General features: G+C 37.2%; 2 protein-coding genes across 7 annotated transcripts in view; one reads left to right on the top strand and one right to left on the bottom strand.

Annotated features, from left to right (window-relative positions):
* Positions 1-24119, bottom strand: part of AFF4 (AF4/FMR2 family member 4) — a 107316-nt gene that overhangs the window by 6779 nt on the left and 76418 nt on the right. For 5 of the 6 annotated variants that reach the window (XM_027848996.1, XM_027848995.1, XM_027848994.1 and 2 more), the window contains 4 exons: positions 24014-24057; positions 21951-22171; positions 20301-20568; positions 14590-18970 (listed from right to left, as the gene is read on the bottom strand). In XM_027848996.1, coding sequence (XP_027704797.1) covers positions 20441-20568; positions 21951-22171; positions 24014-24057 — 393 coding nt within the window. In that variant the 3' untranslated portion in view covers positions 14590-18970; positions 20301-20440. Of the gene's footprint in view, positions 1-14589; positions 18971-20300; positions 20569-21950; positions 22172-24013; positions 24058-24119 lie in introns of those variants that run through there. The other variant, XM_027848992.1, reaches the window with a different exon arrangement.
* LEAP2 (liver enriched antimicrobial peptide 2) lies at positions 12173-13956 on the top strand. The gene is made up of 3 exons (XM_027848997.1): positions 12173-12265; positions 12808-12947; positions 13714-13956. Exons 1-3 carry the CDS (start codon positions 12209-12211, stop codon positions 13748-13750), a joined length of 234 nt encoding a protein of 77 aa, XP_027704798.1. The 5' UTR covers positions 12173-12208; the 3' UTR covers positions 13751-13956.

Below are 24119 nucleotides of genomic sequence, written 5' to 3'. Positions count from 1 at the left end.
GAGACCTGAAAAGCAATCAGACCCACCAGCAGGCTACAGCAGTAGTACAGGCCTGCACTAGATGACAGCAGCGGCAGAGGAGAGGACAGGGCTAATTTGAGAGATGTTGCAAAGGTGAAACTGATAGGCTTCGAAACAGATTGGATCTAGGGGATGAGAGATAGTAAGGAGTCAAGGATGATACCTGGGCTATGAGCTGCCGGACTGGGAGGATGGTGTTGCCCTCCACAGTAGTAGGGAGATAGGAGGTGGGGAGGGTTTAGTGGGGAAGGTAATAAGTTCAGTTTTAGATATGTATAACAAATTTTTTTTTCTTTTTCAGTGAGGCAATTGGGGTTAAGTGATTTGCCCAGAGTCACACAGCTAGGAAGTATTATGTGTCTGAGACTGGATTTCAACTCAGGTCCTTCTGACTCCAGGGCTAGTACTTTATCCACTGCACCACCTAGCTGCGCCTATGCAGAGCAAATTTCAAAGAGTTCATAGACATGACTGCTAGGATCCCAAGCTGTAATAGTTTATAGGGAAGCCAGCTCAGGTGGTATAGGCAGCCCTTGAGTGAAATTTTGAAGGCACAAAGAGAAACAATTGAAATGAAAAAAAAAGGGACAAGTTGTCTAAATAGAGTAATGTGGATATATAGGACACTCATCAACGAACTTAGATTTATTTATATTATTTAAATTTTTATTGTTATCTTTTTTTTAACCTTCATTTCCAAATATCTCTCTCCCCCTTCTTCTCAGTAAGTCATTCTTTGTAACAAACTAAAAAAGAAAAAAGATTAGTAAAACTAAGCAACACGTCAATCCAGTCTGACACTGTATACAGTATTCCACATCCATAGTCCTCCACCTCTGAAAAGAAAGAAGAGAAGACTTTATGTCATCTCCTCTTTAGGACCAAGATTGGTAATTACTTAGCATTCAGTTTCAATTTTTACAGTATTCAACTTTCAGTTCTGTAGCTGTTTTCATTTCTATTTCAACTTAGGTTTTAAAAAGACATTTAAAAATAGAAGCAAGGATAGGTCATGGAGGACGAATACCATAGCATGGCAAAATCCTGTAAAAATGGTGTCAGGGAAGGGCAGCTAGGTGGTGCAGTGGATAGAGCATTGACTTTGCAGTCAGGAGGACCTGAGTTCAAATCTGGTCTCAGACAAGCTGTGTGACTCTAGGCAAGTCACTTAACCCCAATTGTCTTGCTAGAAAAAAAAAAGAATAGAATAGTGTCAGGGGTCCTAGAAATTAAAATGTGATGACCCTTATGGAGAAAGTTTTTTGTTTTTTGCTAGGCAATGGGGTTAAATGACTTGACCAGGGTCACACAGCTAGTAAGTGTCAAGTTTCTGAGGTCGGATTTGAACTCAGGTCCTCCTGATTTCAGGGCCAGTGCATGGAGAAAGTTAAGGATAACAAAAAGGTTGTTTCTTTTTTTTTTCCTTCCTCCTTTTTCCCCCTTCTTCCCTCTTTTCCTCCCTTTCTTCCCTCTCTCCCTCCCTCTCTCCTTGCTTATCTTCCATCTGTCCCTCCCTCTTAAAAAAAAAGCTACGTTGCAGAAAAGTTTATTTTTTAAATAAATATTTATTAAAGACTTACTATGTGTCAGGCATGGTGGTAGGTTCTAGGGATACAAAGAAATAGAAAATGAAATAGTTCTTGCCCTCATTCCTTTGGGGGTGGGAGGGGTAGAGTTTCCATAGAAAATCAAGCAGGAAATAGATACAAATCTCTGGGTGTTTAGGAGGATCACAACAGGATTTTGGCAGGTGACCTGAGCTGCTTTGAAAGAAGTGAGGGTTTCTGTTTTTGTTTTTGTTTTTTTACAAAAAGGAGATGAAAGTGGAATGGATTCTCAGTAGGACAATGGTGTGGACTGGGTATACATTGGATGTGTGCTGTGCACACTAGACTTATCTTCCTGCTTTCTATAACCTGCAGAAAGCAGACTCTTACTTCATTAATTAATAAATGAGAGAGACCCTCAGTAGTCTAAGTTCAATGGAGATCTAGGATTAGGACTGGGAATATGCTCCAAAAATTACTAAAACAGGAAAATCTCTGTGTCCTCGGTTTTTGGGGTCTCTCTTCATTCATGGACCTCTACATGCATTATTACCTCTCAAACAATCCATACTGTGGATGCTTAGAGAACATGTGAGAGTTTGGTTAAGACCTCCCCTATGGAGTGCTCCACTCCATTTTCTATTCATCTTCTCAACCACCCTCACTACTTCCATGAAAAAGGAAGGAAAAAAACACTGAGGAGGGGTGTTCCATGTGGGGGACCAGGGACTTGAAATTTGGAAGCAAGGGCAGAATGCCGTTAGAAAGGTCTGCTGTCCCTCCCTGCTTCTCATGGTTCCTTTTTTGCTATAGGGGCATCATTAGCATTCTGGAACTTGCCTTGGCTATAGTGCCCTCCTGCCCATCCCCCAATCTTGGCCAGCAGCTTGAAACTCCATACCAGGTCTGAACCTCAGCTGTGGTTGTAGTCACAGCAGAGAGTGTGACAGATTTTGTTGCTGCAACAGCTGTGGCATCAGTAGCCAACACAGACGTGCAGGGTTATGATCTGTCTGGTACTTCGTGGCCATCCCACCCTCCTCACCCTCCCCACCCCCCCACCTCCCAGCTCTCTGGAGCTCAACTAGAACCCAAATGGCAAACAGTAAGGCCTCATGCAAAGAATCTAGTGGATGATCTGCCAGTAATCTTTCCCCCAGGTCAATACCTGGAAACCTGTCAAAAGGGGAAAGGGCCAGAGTGTGTGGCCACAAGCAAAATCTCCAGGTCCCCACTTCTTGTACCATCCCATAGGCATTGAGGTGACATAATGAGCAGAATGCTGGACCTGGAGTCAGAAAAACCTGAGTTTAAATCCTACTTCAGATCCTTATTAGCTGTGTGACCCTGGACAAGTGATTTAACCTCTCTGTGCCTCAGTTTCCTCAGTTAGAAAAAAAGGATATTAATTACACCTGCCTCCCAGGGTTGTTGTGAGGATCAAATTCAGTAATATTTGTAAAGTATTTTGCAAACCTTAAAGCACTATGTAAATGCTATTTTCCTTCTCCTTTTCTTCTTCTTCCTCCTTCTTCCCTTCTCTAACTTAATTGAGAGATAATTGTAGAGTCAGAAATACCAGAATGGGACCTAGCCTGTGAAAAGACAAGGATTTGGGGCTGGAAAGTCAGATGGTGGGCCACTTTGGCTGAATGTAGACTGTGTGAAGGAACAAGGTGCAGTAACTCTAGAAAGTGTCATAATTCAAAGAATCTGATTTTATCACTGAGTTGTATTATCTCCAGCAAGGTAGAGCAAAACCCAAGCAGACTTTATTTTGTGTGACTCATGTCCATACCCTCTGACAAATCCTTCATAAAAGGCAGACTGTGAAGGACATACAAGTCATACAGAGATATTTGTATTTTATCCTAGAAGCAAGAGGAAGTCACTAGACTTCTTAGCAGGGAAGTGACACGGTCCGATCTGTGCTTTAGGAAAATCAATGTGCAGCTATGTGGAAGATGAATTAAAGAGAGTAAAGACTGGGACCCAGTAAGAGGTTGTTGTCCAGTGTTGTCCAGGTAAGAAGTGTCAAGGACGTGACCTAGGGTGGTTGCTGTGTGATTGGACAGAAGAGGACAAAGATATATTGTGTAGGTAGAATTGACAAGAATTGGCAATTTCTTCTAGACCTCAAACTATATTATAAAACAGCAGTCATCTAAACCATTCAGTATTGGTTAAAAAACAGAGTAGGTCAATGAAACAGATTAGAAAAAGAGGAATCAGAAATAATGAAACTCAATAACTCAGGGTTTGATAAAACTCCAAACATAAATTATTCAGGAAATAACTCTCTATTTGATAAGATCTGCTGGAAAGACTACAGAGAAGTTTGGCAGAAATCAAGCTTAGACTAACCTCTTACAACATATTTCACAATTCCAAAACTAAATTCATTGCTGTCCTCCCCACCCCACCCCCTCTTCTTAGCTTCACTGTTACTGTTGAGGGCACCACCACCCTCTGGGTCCCTGTTGAAGGTACCACTATTCTCTTAGTCACCTAGGCTTATAACCTGGGTATCTTCCTCCACTCCTTATTCTCTCTTACCCTCCCAATATTCAATAAGTTGTCAAAACCTGTTGTTACTACTTTTGCAGCATCTCTTGCATATACTTCCTTCTCTTCTCTGACACCACAACAAACCTGGTATAGGCCCCCATCACCTCATGCTTAGACTATTGCAATAGCCTCTGGGTTAGTCTCCCTGCTTTAAGTATCTCCCCACTCCAGTCCATTCTCCACTCAGCTGTCAAACCAATCTTCCTAAAGCACAAGTCTGACCATGTCATCTTACATTCCCATTCAATAAACACCAATGGCTCCCTAATACTCCCAGGATAAAAGCTAAAATCTTCTGTTTGGCTTTTAAACAAGAGGCAGCTAGCTGGTGCAGTGGATAGAGTACTAGGCCTGGAGTCAGGAAAACCTGAAATCCAGCTTCACACCCTTATTAACTGTGCCTCAGTTTCCTCATCTGTAAAATGTCTACCTTCATGGGTTGTTGTGAGAATCATATGAGATAATAATTATAAAGTACTCAGTACAGTGCTGGACACATAGTAAGGTACTACACAAATGTTTAGCTATTATTATTAAAGCCCTTTATAATCTGCCTGCTTCCTATCTTTCAGGTCTCCTTACATCCTATTCCCTTCCATGTACTATACAATCCAGTGACACTGGCCTCCTTGCTGTTTGTAGAAAATGGCATTCCAAGGGAAAATGGGGGAAAGTGAGAGGGAATGAGTGAATCTTACTCTCCTAGGATTTAGCTTAAAGAGGAAATAACATACACAATGGGATATGGAAATCTATCTTACCCTACAGGAAAATAAGGGGGGAAAGGGATATGACAGCAAGGGGTTGATAGAGGGGAGGGCAGGTTGGGGGAGGGGATAATCAAAAGCAAACACTTCTGAGGAGGGACAGAGTCAAAAGAGAGACTAGAATAAATGGGAGGTGGGATAGGATGAAGGGAAATATACTTAGTTTTCCACAACAGGACTACTATAGAAGTGTTTTGCATGACATGTATTGATTTGCTTGCCTTTTCAATGAGTGTGGATGGGGAGGGAGGAAGGGAGAAAATTTGTAACCCAAAATTTTAAAAACACATGTTAAAAATAAAAAAAATTTAAAAATTTTAAAAAAAGAAAAGAAAATGACACTCCAATCTCCCACTCTGATAATTTTCACTGACTCTCCCCCATGCTTAGAACTCTGTCTTTCCTCATCTCCCCCTCCTGAATTCCTTCTCTGTTTAAGTATCAGGATCTGCAAGGAGTCAACTTAATCTTAGTGCTTTTCCTCTGAGATTTATCTCCAATTTCTCCTGTATATAAACAGAGCTAAGAAAACAATATATACACTAATTACAACAATAAAAATCAAAATAACAATTACAAAGCAATATAAATGAATGTTGCAAAATTACAAATAACAAGTATGGCTCCAAAGAATAGGTGGGTCAAAGAACAAATCATAGAAATAATCATTAATTTCATTAAGGATAATGATAACAGTAAGACAACATATCAAGATTTGGGAGATGTAACCAAAGCAGTCGCTAAGGGAAAATTTACATTTCTAACCACCTTCATTAATTAAAAAAAAAAAATCAATGAATCGGGCATGCAACTAAAAAAAGTAGAGAATTTACAAATTTAAAATCCCCAGTTTAACACCAAAATAGAAATCTTGAAAATCAAAAATGAGGTGAATAAAGTTTAAAATTTTTTAAAAATTGAATTTAATAAGTAAAATTAGGTATTGTTTAAGGAAAAAATCCAGTAAGTAAACCATTAGCTAATTTGATTTAAAAAAAAAAAAAGAAAACCAAATTGCCACTATCAAAAATTGAAATTAACTCACAACCAATGAAAAATAAATAAAAAAAATAATTAGAAATTATTTTGTCTAATTATATGCCAATAAACTGAACTGTCAGCATGAAATAGATAAATATTTATAAAAATATAAAATGTTCAGGTTAACAGAACAAGACATAAAGGGATTAATCTAGTCTTAGAAAAAGAAATAAGCCATAAATGAGTTCCCAAAAGGGAAAACAACAACAACTCGGTACCAGAGGAATTTACAAATGCTCTCAAACATTTAAAGAACAATTTAATCCAATATTACATAAACTATTTTAAAAAATAGGAAGAGAAGGCATCCTGCCAGATTTCTTCTATAATACAAATATGATCATGATAGCTCAACCAGGGAAAGTCAAAACAGAGGAAGAAAACTATAGAACAATATCCTTAATGAATATCCATGCAAAAATTTTAAATCAAATATTATCAAGGAGACTGTTGCAATATATCACAAAGTTTATACACCATGACCCTATTGGATTTATGCTAAGAATGCAAGACTAATTCAATATTAGAAAAAACTATAATTGATCACATTAACAACAAAAATCACTTGACCATATCAACAAATACAAAAAGACAAGATAAAACACCCATTCCTATTAAAAACAATAAAAAGCATAGGAATAGATTTTTTCCTTAATATGCTAAGTAGTATCTATCGAAAATCAAGAGACAGCATTACCTTTAATGGAGATTAATTGAAGACCTTTCCAATAAAGTCAGGGTTAAAATAAGGATACCCACTATCACCATTATTATTCAGTATAGTGATAGAAATTATAGCAATAAAAAAAGAAAAGAAAGAGAAATGGAGGCATAACACAGGCAAAGAGGAAACAAAATTGGTGCTTTTTTTAAAAAGACAATAGGGGTTAAGTGACTTGCCCAGGGTCACACAGCTAGTAAGTGTCAAGTGTTTGGTCTGAGGCCGAATTTGAACTCAGGTCCTCCTGACTTCAGGGCCAGTGCTCTATTCACTGTGCCACCTAGTTGCCCCCAAATTGGGGCTTTTTGCTGGTGGTATGATAGTTCACTTAAAGAACCTTAGAATAAGGAGTGGCTGGAGTGCCAAGTCCAGCCCCTCACCTGTTTTTGTACTTATTGTTGCTGTTAAGTTGTATCCAACTCTTCATGACCCCATGCGCCATACCATCTATGGAGCCTTCTTGGCAAAGAAACTGGAGTGGTTTGCCATTTCCTTTTCCAGTTGATTAAGGCAAACAGAATTTAGGTACTTGCCCAGGGTCACACAATTAGTGCCTGAGGTCAAATTTAACTCAAGTCCTCCTGACTTCAGGCCTCAAGCTCTATCCACTGAGTTACCTAGCTGCTTCATTACTTTTTGGATTACATACAACCTAGTACTTTTAAAAAATTTTAAAGTTTTATTGTATTTTAAAATGCAAAAACTATTCTTAGCATACCAGGCTAAATTTGGCGCTCTGGCTATAGTTTGCTAACCAAGAAATTGACCCTAGAAAATCAATTAAAAATTAATTGAAATAATAACCAGCTAAATTTAGGAACTAAAAAAAATCCATACAAACACACAAATCATTAGCATTCTGTCTATCACCAAAAAAAAAAATCCAGCAGAAATTCCATTTAAAATAACTACAAAAATATAAGGCATTCTTCATTCTTATTCAGTTCCCCCTTTTTCAGCTCCTTCATAAACTATTTTAATACTCCTAACATGACTGAAGTCTACCTTGCCCCACTTAGAAAAAAAATCCCAAATATTTATGATAGTACCAGTTTCTCAGGGGCAGGAGGGAATACTGTCAATTACAACTTCTGGGGTTCCCAGTTAGGTATCAGAAGCCCTTTCTTGTATCCTTGGGGAAATATCTGGAATCTGATTACAAAGATATCATTGGTAATTGCGGGAAAAGAGCAGTTTTAGTTGAGTGATATGGCAAGAGAATGAGAAGGGTGAAGTGAGGAAGTAGAGGGAACCAACAGAGATAGCTTTTTCTAGTTTAACTGGGAAAGAGTGGAGAACGAAAGGATAATTGCTTTGGGGGATAAAGGAGAAGGTGGGAGAGTGACAGAGAAAAAGAGAAACAGAGAACGATTGAAAGAGTAAGATCTTGAAAGAGAGAGGAGAAAATGAGATCAAGGACACAAGCAGAGAAACAGAAGAGCTACCTCTTCTTCCAAGACTAGAACAAAGGAGAAGAGACTAGGAACTAATGTTGGGGTGACTTGAAGTAGGGTTTATGAGGAAAGGAAATTTATGATATATGGCCTCAATTTTTTTAGTGAAGTTATTTCATGACGTTCTCTGCCAAGAGTGGTTAAGGAATAGTGTACGTGTCTTTAGAAAAGGTTTGGAATAGGTAGCGAGGGGTATGGGAAAGAGCCAATTAAGGAAACACAAAAAGATAAGCACACAACAGTGAGGACTCAGTTAAGATTATATAATACAAATTTACAGTGGACTCTGCAAAGATGTGTGACTTCCTCCTTTGGTATGCAGAAGCACATGTGTGAAAGTGAAGAAAGCAGGACTGCTGCTCAGGTTGGATGCAATGGTAACTGAAAATCTAGAGAAGGTGGAGCTAATCAACTTTTATTTGCTTCTCTTTTTTCTTTCTCCTAACATCTTTGGTAATTGCAGTCTTTTTTCCTTATTTTTCTTTATTGCTTACTTTCTGACTCCTTCCACTTTGAGGCTGGTCTCCTTGAGGGCTGGATCTCAGCGTCTCAGCTTTTATGCTAGGTAATTCATGATTCACCAGCCTTGGTCACTGCCATCAATGACTTCTGGTGGGGGACAAAACTAGCCCCAGATGGATGCCAGGTACTTTCCCCCAGGCTAATGGGTTGCCACACAGCCCACCATGTGTCCTTTCCCTGTTCCCTTGTTCCTCAGTTCTCTGGCCCAGCAGCACAGATCACTGCCATGCTATCAAAGCCTAAGCCAATTTCTTCTATTTGGATCTCCACAGGACTTGGGGATGAGGTGGGAGATGGGGGGACAGGAGATTTGGGATGGAGTTGAGTTCTGTTGCCAAGAGCAACCTATGTACCCCTGCTGCTATGTGCATAGTGGGCTGTTGCAGAAGGGGTGTTGGTGAACACTTGGTTATAGTTTATGGATTATCAGCTTTCTCTGTTGTTCATCAAATTTTTTACCTTGTCTGGGTTCTTGGTATTTTAGATTGTGGAGATAACTGGAGACAGCTGAAACTGCTATGTCCATGGTGCACAATTCCTATTCTAGAAATGTCTGTAAGGTTGTGAAGAATGAAGAAAATGTCTAGTTCTCCATATCGTTGGCCACATGATTATTTTTCCTCAAATACTGCAATGACACTTTCTTTTTTCTTTTCTACTTTTGTTTTTGGCATCTTTATCACCAAACCCACTCTTTTCCCACCTGGTGAAAAAACCCACCCACCTCCCCTCCTTTGTAGCAATTAAGAAAAAAAAGTCAAGCAAAACAAATCCATGGGCTAGGTGGTGCAGAGTATAGAGCACTAGCCCTGGGAGTCAGGAGGACCTGAGTTCAAATCTGGCTTCAGACACATAACACTCACTAGCTGTGTGACCCTGGGCAAGTCACTTAACCCCAACTGCCTCACCAAAAACACAAAAATTCATATACACACATATATATGTATATACACATGTATATATACACACATACACACACACACACACACACAGTTTAGTGACTTTGAGGGGAAAGTTCCAAATTGCTTTTCAGACTTGCCAGACCAATTCAGAGCTCTACATTTTGTACTTGTCTGTCCACAGCCTCAACATTTTCCTTTTTTTTTGTCATCTGCCATTCTAATGTAATATTGAATCTCAGAGCTATCTGAATTTTCATTTCTCTAATCAGTGAATTAGAGCACATTCTCTCCCCACCTCCCACTCATCTTTCTATCTCTCTCTCACACACACACACAGATTGCTTTTCTTCTTTAAGAACTGGCTATATCTTTTGACCACTTATCTATAGTGACTCTTGTTCTTCATATCTTAAAGTCCCTTTTATATCTTGGATATCATATCTTTACCAGTGAAACTTGCTACAGCTGTTTCTAATTTAGTTGGTAAGATTCCCCTCTAATTTGCTCTGCATTGCTTTTTTGTGTGCAAAACTTCTTTAATTTTATTTAATCATAATTTTTCATCTCTCCTGTGATCATCTTTGTCCATTTGTTTGGTGAAGGTCTTCCCCTACTCATAATTATGAAAGATACTTCCTTTCTTCCTCTTCTTACAATGTGACCTTTTAAACCTGGGCCACATACCCATTTGTAGCTTAGTAAAGGTATATAGTGTGAAATGTTCATAGTCTCTAGTGTAGACTCTAGGCAGGGGTTCTTAACCTGAGGTCCATTAACTTTTTTTAAGTAATTATTTTGACTAGTTTGATCAGTTAGACTCCTATATATTTCATTTTATTAATTTAAAAACATCATTCTGAAGAGGTGTTTCACCAGACTGCAAAAGGGATCTACGCCACAAAAAAGGTTAAGAACCCTTGCTCTTAGATAGACCTAATTCCTACCCATAGAGCAATCCGGTTTTCCTAGCAGTTATTAGTGAATCCTTACCCTAATAGTTGGAGTCTATAGGTTTATCGAACATTATACCATTTTGTTTTTTTCTGGGTCTTTGTTTCTCATATAGTCATTGATCATCTTTTCTATTTTTTAACCAGTACAAAATAATTTTGATTATTATTGTAGAACAAGGTAATATCTGGTACCGTCAGGTCCCTTTCCCACTTTTTCTTTTCAAGAAAAGTTTGAGACTCAAACTTTTGTTCTTGTAGATGAATTTTATTGTAATTTTTTCTAGTTCTATAAAGTAACCCTTTGGTGACTCGATTGGTATGACCCCAAATAAATAAATTTTATTGGCAGTATAATTACATTAATATGATTCAACCATGCACAATTTATCTTTCCAATTATTCAGGTACTTTCTGTAATGTATTTGTGGTTGTCTTTAATTCCTGTGTGGCTTGGTAGACCCCCAAATAGCATTCTAGTTACTCTAAATTACTACTCAGTAATATTCAAGAAAGGTTAATAAGTTGGTGAGTTTGTTTTATATCTTGCTACTTTGCTGTTATTGTTTCAATTAATTTTAGTTGAACCTCTAGGTTTGTTTTCCCTTTGCTTGTTTTATTTCATTAATTTTTGTCTTGTTGCTGTTTAGCTAACATATCTAGCACTGTATCAATAATAGCATCAATAATGAACACCCTTGTTTACCCCACTCTTATTGAAAAGATTTTTAACACTTCTCCATTTACAGATACTAGCTCTTGTTTTTATAGATACCATTGGTCATATTAAGGAAAGATCTATTTATATTTGAAACAAAGATGAATGTTATGGTTTGTCAAGACTTTTCTGCATAGATTGTTACAATTACTTTTTAATATGATCTATTGTTTATAGTTTTACTGTGTATGAACTGATGAAGTAAGAAATGAGCACTACAACAATTCACAAAACTACTCATAAAAAGAACACCAAATGAAATAAGAAGTGGTGTACTGAAGGCATAGAGATGATGAAGGATAGATTATTAGATTCGACCAGTGTGTTGATTTGAGCATCTATGTATCTACTTTGTTTTGAGGGAGGGTCCTATTGGGGATGTGTGAGGAAGTCATTGGGAATTGACAGTATTGATAAAAAAAAAAATCAATAAAACCTATTTTGTTTTTTAAAAAATGGCAGCTAATCATACAGGGTTTGAGACTCTAGAAAATGCACTTATTACAAATGGTAGCTCACATGACCCCCACCTTACCCCCCCCCCCGCCACACACACCCATATTGTCCTCCCTTAGGCATGGATGTGACTATTAATGCTATTTTTAAAAGAGCTAATTACTGGAACATTTTTTTTTTTGATTAATGACATCAATGGAGTATGATCAGGTTCCTTATGTCTATGACTTGACTTGAACCTCAGAGGAAAAAAAAAAAGGTGGGAGCCACAATGTGATTTTTCTTAAAAGTGGGTAAAATGCAAACTAGGCCAGTTAACAACCATTTCAAAGGTCAGGTGAGGAATCATCAAACAGAATCAGCCTAAGGGGCAGACCTTGAGCAGATTGCTCTAGTAGACATTAACTTATTAAAGTTTCCCCGATCTCTGCTCCAACCTTTGCCCCCTAACACGCAGCCATTAATCATTGGTCTGATTTCAACCTATAAAAGGCAAGAGGTCTGAGTTGGCAGTCCCATCTCTAGCTTCCTACACACTGCCATGGTTCACCTTAAGCTGTTAGCCCTGCTCATGGTGTGCCTACTGCTCCTGAAACAGGTAAGGATAATGGGTAAGCCTTTACCCACCACTCTAGGCAAATATACTTATGGTACATTGCTCAGTCTTTGTGGGCAGATTGAAAGATTCCTGAGGGAAGATGGACCCATTTCATTTGTGAGATCATTTGTCTGCTCCACCTTCATTCTCTTCCCTCTTAGAGGACCTTTTCTCCCTAAGACTGGGTTTTTTGTTGTTGTTCAGTTGTTTCAGACTTCACGACCTTGTCTGGGGTTTTCTTGGCAAAGACATCGAAGTTTTGTCATTTCCTTCTCCAGCTGATTTTACAGATGAGGAAATGGAGGCAAACAGAGTTAAGTGACTTGCCCAGGGTCACAAAGCTAGTGTCTAAGGCCAGATTTGAACTCAGGAAGATGTTTTCTTGACTCCAGACTTGACACTCTATCCACTGCACCATCTAGCTGCCCCTGAGACTGGGCTAATTATTCTTGTTCTAATCTCACAGGGCTATTATGAGGAAAACTGGAGGAATTACTCAAAGGGTATCTGTAACGACTGTCACCTTCCATTCTATTCCTTAGGTGGGGCCATCTCCCTTGCCCCAGCAGAGCTCAGTCCAGAGAAGAGTAAGAAGGATGACCCCCTTCTGGCGAGGTGTCTCTCTCAGGCCCATTGGGGCATCTTGTCGTGATGACTCTGAATGTATCACAAGACTATGCAGGTACCTACAATTCCAAGGATATGTGTTTATCTGTATGTGTTTTTTTGGGGGGAGGGAGGGGTTAGAGAAAAGGGAATGAATAGGGAAGAGATAAAAATAGCTAATAATAATTGCTAACATTTGTATAGTACCTAGTATGTGGCAGGCACTGTGCTAAGCACTGTACTATCTTATTTGATCCTTACACAACAATGATTAGCAGATAGTAGCATTACCCCCATTTTGCAGATGAGAAAACAGGAAAACAAGTTAATAGACTTGCTCAGGTCATGCAGCTGGTGTCTGAGGCCGATTTTAAAATTCGGTCTTCCTGATTATAAGTGCCACATTCTAGCCACTGCACCACCTGGCTGCCAGAGGTGGCACAGAAGGAAAAGAATGCCTGTCAGGCTCAGGAGATCAAGGTTTCTTAAGTCACAGGGATAATCTGAAGAGACTAGCCTAGATTGTACGGTGATAAGGAGAAAGGGAGCATATACGTATCCTTGGTTCTTCATGATCGGTACAGAACGGGGACTGTAGTCTGGGATGGTGATAGATCTTAAGAAGAGCCCAGGGGCTGTTGGCTTAGCAGCAAATCAGGTGATCAGGATCTTTCAGAAAGACAAATTCCACTTTCTCTACCTTATGAGATTCCAAAACCAGGCAAGACAATAAAGAGGTTTTATTTACATACATACATGTGTCTCTCTGTGTGTATGTATGTATCTATGTACAAATAATCAGAGCCCTGCCTCTGCCTCATAACATCTTTCTATTCACCTAGGAAAAAACACTGTTCCCTCAATGGGACCCAGGAATAATATATTTACTGAAGAAAAGAGAAGAAAGCAGCTGCTTCCAACAATGCTCCGTTCTATGGAATATTGATTATTAGCTGCATAACTACTGGAATTATCTCTGAAGCTGTTTTGCTATTTAATATTTAAAAGCAGATGCATACTTTAACTTAGACACCACCCCCCATTCTTAGAGCACAGACGTGGATAAAGACGTTTAAACTGCTGAACTTAAGAGTCTGTATTTTTATATGCATGTATTATTGTTAAAATCTGAAAAATTAAAATTTAAAAGAAATCTTTTCTTAATAATGAAACAAATCTAGAATTCAAGCTTTTGGAGTATAGAATATAGAAAAATAATCTATTATTTTATGAACTGGCTATTTGTAACAGGCTAGAAAAAATTTCAGTCTGGAAAGTTGGGCAAAGGGGTCAATAACATGCTAAAGAATAGAAACAATATGGTAGAATGTTAAAATTTAAGGCAAAAGCCTATAATTTCAAAACCCACCACCCTTCCAAGAAATACATCCATGCTTTGAATTACACTCAAGAGGAAACTCAAAAATCTTGCAAATTTATCATTGAAACAATTCTTACTCTAAGAACAAAGCTCAGAAAGAAAGCTAAGACTTCTGTAAAACATCATTTCAACAATTTGATTTCTATGCAAATGTATTATACAATAATCCTACTGACCAATCAAGAAGCAGACATAAGGTCTGTGATAAGGTAAAAATACACGCACCAAAACGTGTTTTCAAAGGACTTGGATCGTTGAACCCAGTGCAAAAATACAAAATGAGAATCCAAATTAGGAGGAAAAAAGTAGAAGTGTAAACATCACAGCATTTATAAAGTTTAATACAGAAAAATCTATTTGATATTTATTAAACTTAAGTTTTTCCAGTTATGGTTTTGCATTATACAAAGCATTTAATGACACAGTAGTTAAAAAGATCTTTACAAATTGAAATGTGATACCCTTTTCTCCAAATATTTTAATTGCCATAAATTTGTTTAAAAATACACATTAAATGCATGTTTCAGACACTCTAAACTTTCTATAATCTCAATACCACAAAATACATAGAATATACTATACAGATGTGGAAAAATCTAGTTAGTATATAATACTTTGCTCACCATTAACAGCTTTATTACATGAAATGCACATATTGACTTTAAAATCCTAACTTCTGAGCCCCAAACTATCCCTTGAAATTTAAGTGTATTGCAACAAATACAACTCACAGTACGTATTTTAAGTTTTGGTTGAAAATACCAGATGCCTAAATAATTTGGGTAAAACAAATGTAAAACAGGGACTTGAGTCATGTACAAATAAAGACATCCTGTCAATCACTAACAATATCTTTTCTTTAGGATCAACCAGGACTTACAAGTTAGCTACCCTTCCCAGCTTCCCTTCATCAACATCCCTCCCCTAAACAAAACAAATAAAAACAAAACAACAAAAAAAAACCCTTAAACCCTTATTCACCAAATAATTATAATTTCAAATAAGATAAAGGATTTTCAATAAATATATAAGCACTTCATCCTCCATATACAAATCATTCAAAAGGGAGACCAGATACAAATCGTAGGAGCTATGCTTGCTAACACCATGTCTGGTCTTAGAAGGTGAACTTTTAGGCATTCATATCAATGAAGTCAACTCAATTAGTGAGTGCCACAATACTGATGAATGCTCAACTGAATAATTTGCTAGGGTTATGCATAAAGTCACAAAAACAGGGACATTTTTTGAAAGTCTACATCACCAGCTAGTGGAATAAATATGGGCCCTCATGGCATAGACTTGAAAGGCAGCATTTCCGGTCACTTTTTTCCTGATGAAATAAAACAGGCAGAGAATTTCAAAGGTGAACAGTTATAATTAAACCACACTTCTGGGCAGCCTTTTCTTGCTCATTTTAAGACATGCTGAATAATGGCACAGAGAAGATTAATGGGCTTATCCTCCAAAGGTTATTTAAAAGCATGAGAACCAGTCTGCAACTTTAAGGTTTTCACAGGGCAAAGTCTATGTTTGCATCTAGCCTGAACTCCCAGCTTGACCACTTGTGGTGAAAGCATCAAGTTTCTTCAACTGAACTGTTGGTCTAGAGATCTAATGGAGCTTAGTAAGAAATACTTTACCTTTAAAATCAGCCTTAACAATGATCTTCTGACAGGTGACTTCTGCTCTTGCAACTAACTGTTTAGTTCTGGTCTCTAGAGAGCCAAACAGGTTCTCCATTAGCTGAGTATAAGAGACAAGCACTTTAGAAATCACCAAAACCCTGGCAGATTAATGTAAACTGTTGGTCACAATTTACTCTCAAGTCATCTGGAAGGGAGTTATTAATTCATGTATCATTTACTTTAATGCAGAATTAGTCTGGATCTATATTACCTATTACTAGGGGGAAAAACCCACTTCTCCACCATACTTTATACTAAAGCTAAAGATAATGAAATCTGTGTTTCAAAGAATTGAGGAATTCTAGTCATAGACTCTATAAGGTTGTACAATGGTTACTCCCCAGTGGGGTGTGTTCATTTAAAACTTGGACTTGCTCAGGCTTAACATAACCTACTTCATACAAAAATCCCACTAAGTGCACCTGTGACAAAGCAAAATATTATATAAATAAAACACACAATGAGGCCATTTTTATCCAAATATCGATTGGAAAATTAAGACTCCTCTCCACCCGATTCCCCCCCCCCAACCCTACGAAGCCCTGACATATTAATAAAGGGCACAGATACATTTTAGAATGAGCTTACTGCAAATAAACTCTTAATCTAAAGGAATACACATTGCACTCTTGTATATTACTATGCAACAAATGTCACTGAATAAGTGACAGAAGTGTCACTGAGAAAGTGACTTAGATCAATTTAATAAATAATGTGGAAATGGGTACACTAAGCTAAAATACTACACATATATACTTTAGACAAACTGATTTCATGGTTTTTAAAAAATACATCATATATAAAGTGAGTATGTGTACATAATTCTAAAGATTCAAACTGCTCACTATCACACCAAGAAGAGTGCAGAATGTACTCCTTTTATGGCTAAATCATCTTCAACCAAAACAACTGGGGCTACACTGGATTCACATGGATTATTATTATTTTTGTGATCTACTAGATATGAATGCCAAAGCCTTGAGCTTTAAAGAGTTTGTTTTCCATAATCTTGCTTCACAAGGAGAAACCCAGCTGTTATGAATCAAATAAATTCCATAATATTATAAACTTTCTATCAGCCAATATAAAATTATGCTATCTGAGCCAGCCTGGTCCAATTATTATGTTTCTTTAATTAAAAGGAGAAATGGATGTGGGGAAAAGGATTTAGTCAAACTACAAGTGGTTCAAAGTGCAACACTGATATATAAATATATCGATCCACAATAATAGGAACCCTCTTGGTATAATAGGGAGTGGCCTTTTCCCCAAATGTACATTATTTGAAACTGGTTTGCATTGTTGGCTTAGGCCAGAGTTTTTCAAACACCTTCTTTGGCAGACATATGTACAAATCTCATCTAGTGTCACAGCACAGAACTCCTGAAAAGGTCACCTTCTTCAAGGTTTGCTTTAAAGGAGGGAGTACTGGTGCTGTCAACAACAATCACGGATAAGCCACCTCACTAGGTGGAAGCCACAGGTCTGCTTCTTGAAGCAGGACTGAAAGAGATGGAAGAAAAAAAGATCTCAACAGTTGAAGGCAGTGGCTGTGAAGAAAGGTTCTATCTTATGAGGTTGGGGTCCCTATGACCTAGCTCAGCCAGGCTACGTTTAGGCTCCCAGGATGAAAAAAGAATCGTTGGACATGACAATGTTCCATACTTTGGTTGTACACAAAGGGTAAAATGTTAGCTAAATCATGTACGTATGACAGAAGGCAGACAAAATTAGTCTTTAATGAACTATGTGATCCTATTAAAGAACTGTATTTCCAAGATGATATATACATCAAAGGTTAGATCAGCCTTTTGTCATTAGTTATATTCAATTTTAAAAGTTAAACAAAAAAGTCACAAGAAACTTGAGGTGGAATGGTCACCTACAACAGAGCCAAATATCCAGATGACTGCAGACAGAGTCAGGGAGGCCACATTCTACACACTGCTACTGGGGTTTCTACCAAAAACCATGGCATTTGAAATCCAATTACTCAGACCCAAACTTTCTATTGCCCATTACTAACCAGAAGGAAATGTTCTTCAACTGAAAAGAATTCACCATCCCAGTATGAACACAATTTGAAGGAGAATATTTTAGTGCAGCACCATTCAGCATACATGAGAATTTTCATTCGCCCAACACACACACACACACACACACACACACACACAGACACAGCTTCTGCTGACTATCAGGCCATACAAGGGTATATAAAATACACTGGGCCTTAAGGTCTCCCTAAGACACTGTGGAGCTAAAAGGGAAAGAATGAATCTGCTTTGATACTAGTTGAAAAACTTCTCACTAAAAAATCCTTATAAAGATTCTACAAGATTATCCTTTGAATACAGCCCCTAACAGTTCCTCTCTCTCTCACACACTCTCACACAGATTAAATTCAGAAGGGTGCTAAACTGACAGAAATCTACACTAGAGGAAAGTTTTCAATTCAACATTGGTCTGCTAACTTTCCCTTCTCTGATAGCAGAAAACCGTCTTTTTTTTGGAAGTACAAAACAATCAAGGAAGCCCTACAAATATGCAACTATGATACAATAAAAGCTTGCTAGTTTGTAAAATATGAGTTTAAAAGACCAAACCCAGAGGATAAACTGCAGTACTTGATGTCGTATAATGTTTACAACTCAACATTCAATTCCTTTTTTTGCACTTGCCATCCTTTTGGCACATGATGATGATCCAGAAATTGAGTGCAATCTTTTTTTTTCCTGAAAGCGTATGTTCATTTCTGGTATTGGGAAGAAAATCTGCTTATTTCAGCAGCCTTACACAATCCAGACTCACTAGATTTAGATTAAGTCTATACTAAAGGGTTTTATAAAAGCAATTATTTTTACACGGTTAGTCCTAAAGAAACATTATAAGGAAATGAAATTTTACCTAACTACTGCACAAAACCAGCCGTACACAGCAGACCTGGTCCTCCTGTGACGCTTCATCTGTAAACAGTCCATCAAGTCTTCATCCAAGTGTAAGATTTAAGGCACACCAGACATGACAGGGGCACTAAGCAAAGTACAAACAGTACAGTTCTCACCTTGTATTCCAACAAGTACCTTGTATGGAAAGGTACTTTGGTGCACAACTTTTACAAAAGCAGCCACTTCAAACCCGTGGAGGGCTCTCCTTTTATATCAGTAAGATACTTCTCTAAAGTGAATATTCTGCTCCCAACAGAAACAATCATCACTCATTGGGGGCCTTCATAATACAATGGGGTAAATACATGATTAAAACAGTTCTATGTCTCCAGATTAGAATGGTTTTACAACTTTGCTGAAGTTGTAAGGTAAAATAGGACACACCCAAACTCCAGCCCATTTCCATAGCAGTCACTGTACACGCATATCAGATTATCACAAATGAGTCGACAAAGAAAAAATAAAGAGAATTCTGAAGATGGATGTGAATGTTTGAACAAAATTTCTAATTTCTCAGTCACTGGAAGAGACAGAGGTAATGACTCCAAGGAGTCCTCTAACCCATTTTTCCAATGGTAAATGACACTGTTTCAATGCAGTATCAACCAACAAAAACAAAGAGAACAAAGTTTCAACAAAATTAAAAAGGTTCAAGATTGTCCTTTCATTAAAATAAAAAACCCCAAAATTCTGTATGATGCACATCTCCCAGAGTCCATGTTCTTAGCTGATCTCTTTCATAATTCACTAAATTTAAGTAACTGTAACACTGTGAGACTGCTATGGTATTATTAAGTGTGATCATGATTCTTAAAATAATAACCCATCTTGAATCAAACATGATTTTCCCCCAATCTAGAATGCTATATTCTAATATTTAAATTTCTTTTCACATGTTCAAGAACCTTTCTGGGTCCTTTTCCTTAACATTAAGTACAAATTCTGCAATACTAAAACTGTAGTTGTCATTTAAGATTTGAGTAGGAGGCGGCAGACATGTTAATACATGTCCCTACATTTGAGAATATAATGATCCTCTTTTACAAGCTTTACCACAAGGAGACATTACTGAGAACAAAGTTTAAAGTATATAAATAAAAGTGTCTGCATGAAATTTCTGCTAAGCATTTGGTAGGATAAACTTATAGGTAGAAATAATTATTAAAATAGTCCCACCAAACTGGACAGTTAAAAATTAAAATAAATATGATTTAAATTGATTACTTATGCGTTACAACTAGAATTTCAATCCCATTTCAGATTAGTTAAAACTGCATCTTATTAATATGCTGCAGATGTAAAAATACTTAAATAACTTTCCAAATAGGGAATACCTTAGGAGTCCATTAACATGATGGCTTTGGGTTTAAAAAAAAAAACCAACAACAACAAAAACCAAAAAACACAATCTTTACATGAGACAGTGAGGCAGAAGCATTCCTTGCTCTTAGTGTTGACTAAGCAGTGTTATGGCAGTCTTCCTTATTGATATGACACAGTGTTGTGGAGAAAAATCAGAGGCAACGAGAATATGTTCTGGTAAGAATCCTTCAGTTCAAGATATTAACTTGGCATCCAGACGAAGCCAGTGAAGTCCCTGCCGGGTGTAACGAACTAGGTCTGTCATGATGCTTGAATTAAAGATGAGAGGGCCCATAACTTTATCCAGTTCAGCAAAGAACTCTAAAATGAGCAAAAATATTAATTAAATCATGTATAGTCTCCTATGTGACTGCTGTGTCATCTGGCAGACAATGCAGTAAAAATAAATCCGTAATTTATAGGAAGAAAGGAAGCAAGTTTTTTCTGCCCTCCCCTGAGAAATATTAAGCAATGTATATTTACAATAGCTATTTTTCTAAGGAACATTCTACCTCAGGCATAGATTCACTAAATCTCAGCATCAGAAGACACCTCAAGGTTATCTAGTCCTTACCTGTACAGAAACCTTTTCTACAACATCCTAGACAAGTGGTCACCAAAACTTCCAGATGAAGACCTTTGGTAGAAGAAGAATCCACTCTCTCCAGAAGCAGCCCATTCCACTTACGGATGTTTTTTAAATCAAAATCTGCTGCCAGAGTTGCATTTACAGGTAAAACTACATTTTAATGAACTTTACAGAACAACAAATTTAATATTCTTTCCTTTGTACTATGCTGCCTTAGGAAATCTTCCATTTTCCAATTCAATCTGGCATCATTTTCTTTTCCCTTTTATTTGGAATATAAAGATTGGTGTTTAGCATACAGAGGGTTCTCAGTGAATTAAATTAAAATGAAATAAGTCAATTTTGGAAGATGCTTTCTGCCAACAAACCTAGTAAATATTTTCATGAATATTAGATGTCTTAGAGATATTGGGAAATATTCCTGTGTCACTACAAAAAAATAAATTTTAAGTGAATTTAAAGATACATTTTAAATTCTAGAAGAGTGAATATATATCTCTTTTAGAAGAGCTTAAAATGTATCACCCTTATCACGATACACTACTGAGACTGGCTTACAAAAAAATCTTCCTCCCCCCCACCCAAGCATCTGTAATTTTGTTAGCAACACAGATTGTACTCTCTATAACTTAGTAAGTCTTTGAAAGCTGCCACAGCTAAAAATTTTATCAACTTGTGGTAACCCGGTAATGAGCTTCTCCTGATTCAGCCAGGCTGGTCCTCAGAGAAGAGGCCAATATACACACATATATTGTCAGGCTATGACCAAAACATTTCCTTTCCAACTTGGTAGGAGCTGTCAGATCTTATTCTCTGCAGGCATGTATATTCAGAGCTTAACTCCATGCCACAATGAAGCAACAGAAAAGGCTATTGGTAGAACAAATGTTTGTACCATAGTTTTATGGTTTGTACCATAGTATTAACTTAATAGTATGTTTGTTAAAAGCTAGAAAAATCCAAATTAATGTCATTAAGCCTAAAACAGATAACACCAAATGAATACCAATACTTGAAAAATATAAATACTTATAATGAATTATTTACACAAATTAACTTGTTTTTTGAAAATCCATCTACTATCCTCTGAATGTAATGATTTCCTGAAATCTACCTTTTTGCTCCTTAGAAAGCTGTTCAGCTTGGTCCCAGATTTCAGTGGCATAAAGGAAGTTGGAGGTGACCTGAACGTAGATGGCTGCCATCTGGTGGATTTTCTGTGAAATAGTTACTGAGGAACTGCTCCCTGAAGTGCTGCTTGCCCCTGAAGTATAATTTCCTGAATTGCCAGGAGAGAGCTTTGGAGAAACTGGGGAAGGCATCCCAACAGCTTTGCTGTGTGTACAAAGAAAGAAAAGGCACCAACTTTGATTGTGATATGACGCACAGAACATACCAAATTTAAACTGTCAGCTACTGACTGCGCCTTTCATTATTTTCATAAAATAATAGAATAATGAAATGGTTTTCTGTTTTTCACAGTAGACATGTAATGTAAAACTGTTTCTTAAAGTGGGTAATGAAAGAGCACAGTGTTCTGAACTACTAATGTTTGTTATACAAATTATTTAACAAAATTATTCAACGTTGACAGGTACAGCTTTCAACTACCCTCAGTTCCCTTAGTGCTTCCTATGGACACAAGATGTAAGCTACATGTGACTTTGACCTTTGTAAGACTAATTCAGAAAAAGTTCCAAAATTCACTGCTATCTTACCAATGGATATTAGTATATGATGACATACTAAGTTAATGTAGGACATCCATTAAGGAAAAAAATATTATATATGTGTTTACACATATATGTGGTTACACATGTAGAATGTACATAAAAATACATCTGAGACCAGAATATCAGTCATCTGAAACTAAATCTCAAACCAAATGAATGAAGGAATGCACAAGATAATAGGCATTTAAATTCCAAACTGAATTGTTAAAAATACTAATGTCCTAACTTTGAATATATTTTTAAAACCAAAATTGGAATAAAAAAATCCATAATGAAATATACATATAGTACATAGAAATCAAATGGACAAATTACTACAGGCTACTTCTCCTTTCTATTCCTTTTTACTCACAGCATTATTACAGTTATCGCTTCCACACCTGGGGATTAGGGGATGGTGCCCCTGCAATTTGGAAAATCTGAATAAAATTTTTTGGCCTTCACTTTGTACCAAAGAAGAAATCTGAGTTTTTTCTTTTTCTTTTATGGTGTTATTCAGAGTACCTAATTATGGTAAAATCTGGGTTGATATTATACAATAGGATATATATATTTTTTGTGCATTTCTGAATTTCTCTACTTTTTCTGTGGCTTCTGCAAAACTCCCTCAAAATTTCCATTTAATTTCTTGTGACAACCCTTGATACATTGAAACCAAGATGGGGAAAGTCACAATGTAGAAGAGATAACTGTAGCCAGAGATGTTGGTATGAATGAATGAAAACGCATCTAAGAATTCTGGGGATACAAATATATTTGTTCTTTTGAAATGTCTCTCCTAGATCAGTGTTCCTCAGCATTCTATTCTCAGTTCTTTTCTCCCTGATGCCTGTCACTCCTGACCTTTCACTTCACTGTAGATTTCCAAATCTCTATCTGCAGCTCTGACTTCTCCCAAGCTCCACTGACATTTCCAAGTGCTTTTTGACATCTCTACTTAGGTGACCTCCTCAAATTCAATAGGTCTGAAACCAAATTAATCATTGAAGTGTCCCTAAGTACCAATTTGGATGTTGGTATTTTGGGGTGGGAGCCCACTCCCCAAAACTTCTCTCCCTAAATACTGTGCTTCAGTATGGCTGTTTTCATGGAGTAAAGGAGAACCAGACCTATGCCCTCTCACTTGCCTCTAGGGTTTCTGAGTAACAGTTTCAAGGTCAAATATCCTAAAAGTTACAGTCTCAAAGGAGGCAAAATATATCTGCTAATTTAGCTGAGGCTGTTCCAAATGTTTAGGATAAAAGCATGGCAATTCTTTAGACTCAATCCGTAAAATTTTCAAATGTCAATATGTGGAACTGTTGTTTTCTGAATAATGAGGAAGTATGGCACATACAAACTGTCCTTACTGCCAACTTTGACATAAATTTATATATTCAACAAACACTAAAAGGACTACCGGGGAATAATTTTTATTTCACAGTATAAGAGTAACATTACCTACCTTCCCATGCCAGGTGATGGAGCTTGAGAATTATTATAGGAATTCTAGAGACAAAACACACACACACACACACACACACACACACACACACACACACACACACACA

Source organism: Vombatus ursinus, unplaced genomic scaffold (genome assembly GCF_900497805.2).
Source record: "Vombatus ursinus unplaced genomic scaffold, bare-nosed wombat genome assembly UNPS02007284.1, whole genome shotgun sequence".
Classification (NCBI taxonomy): domain Eukaryota; kingdom Metazoa; phylum Chordata; class Mammalia; order Diprotodontia; family Vombatidae; genus Vombatus; species Vombatus ursinus.
The sequence above is the reverse complement of the archived record's forward strand: the minus strand, read 5'-3'. Positions and strand labels throughout refer to the sequence as shown.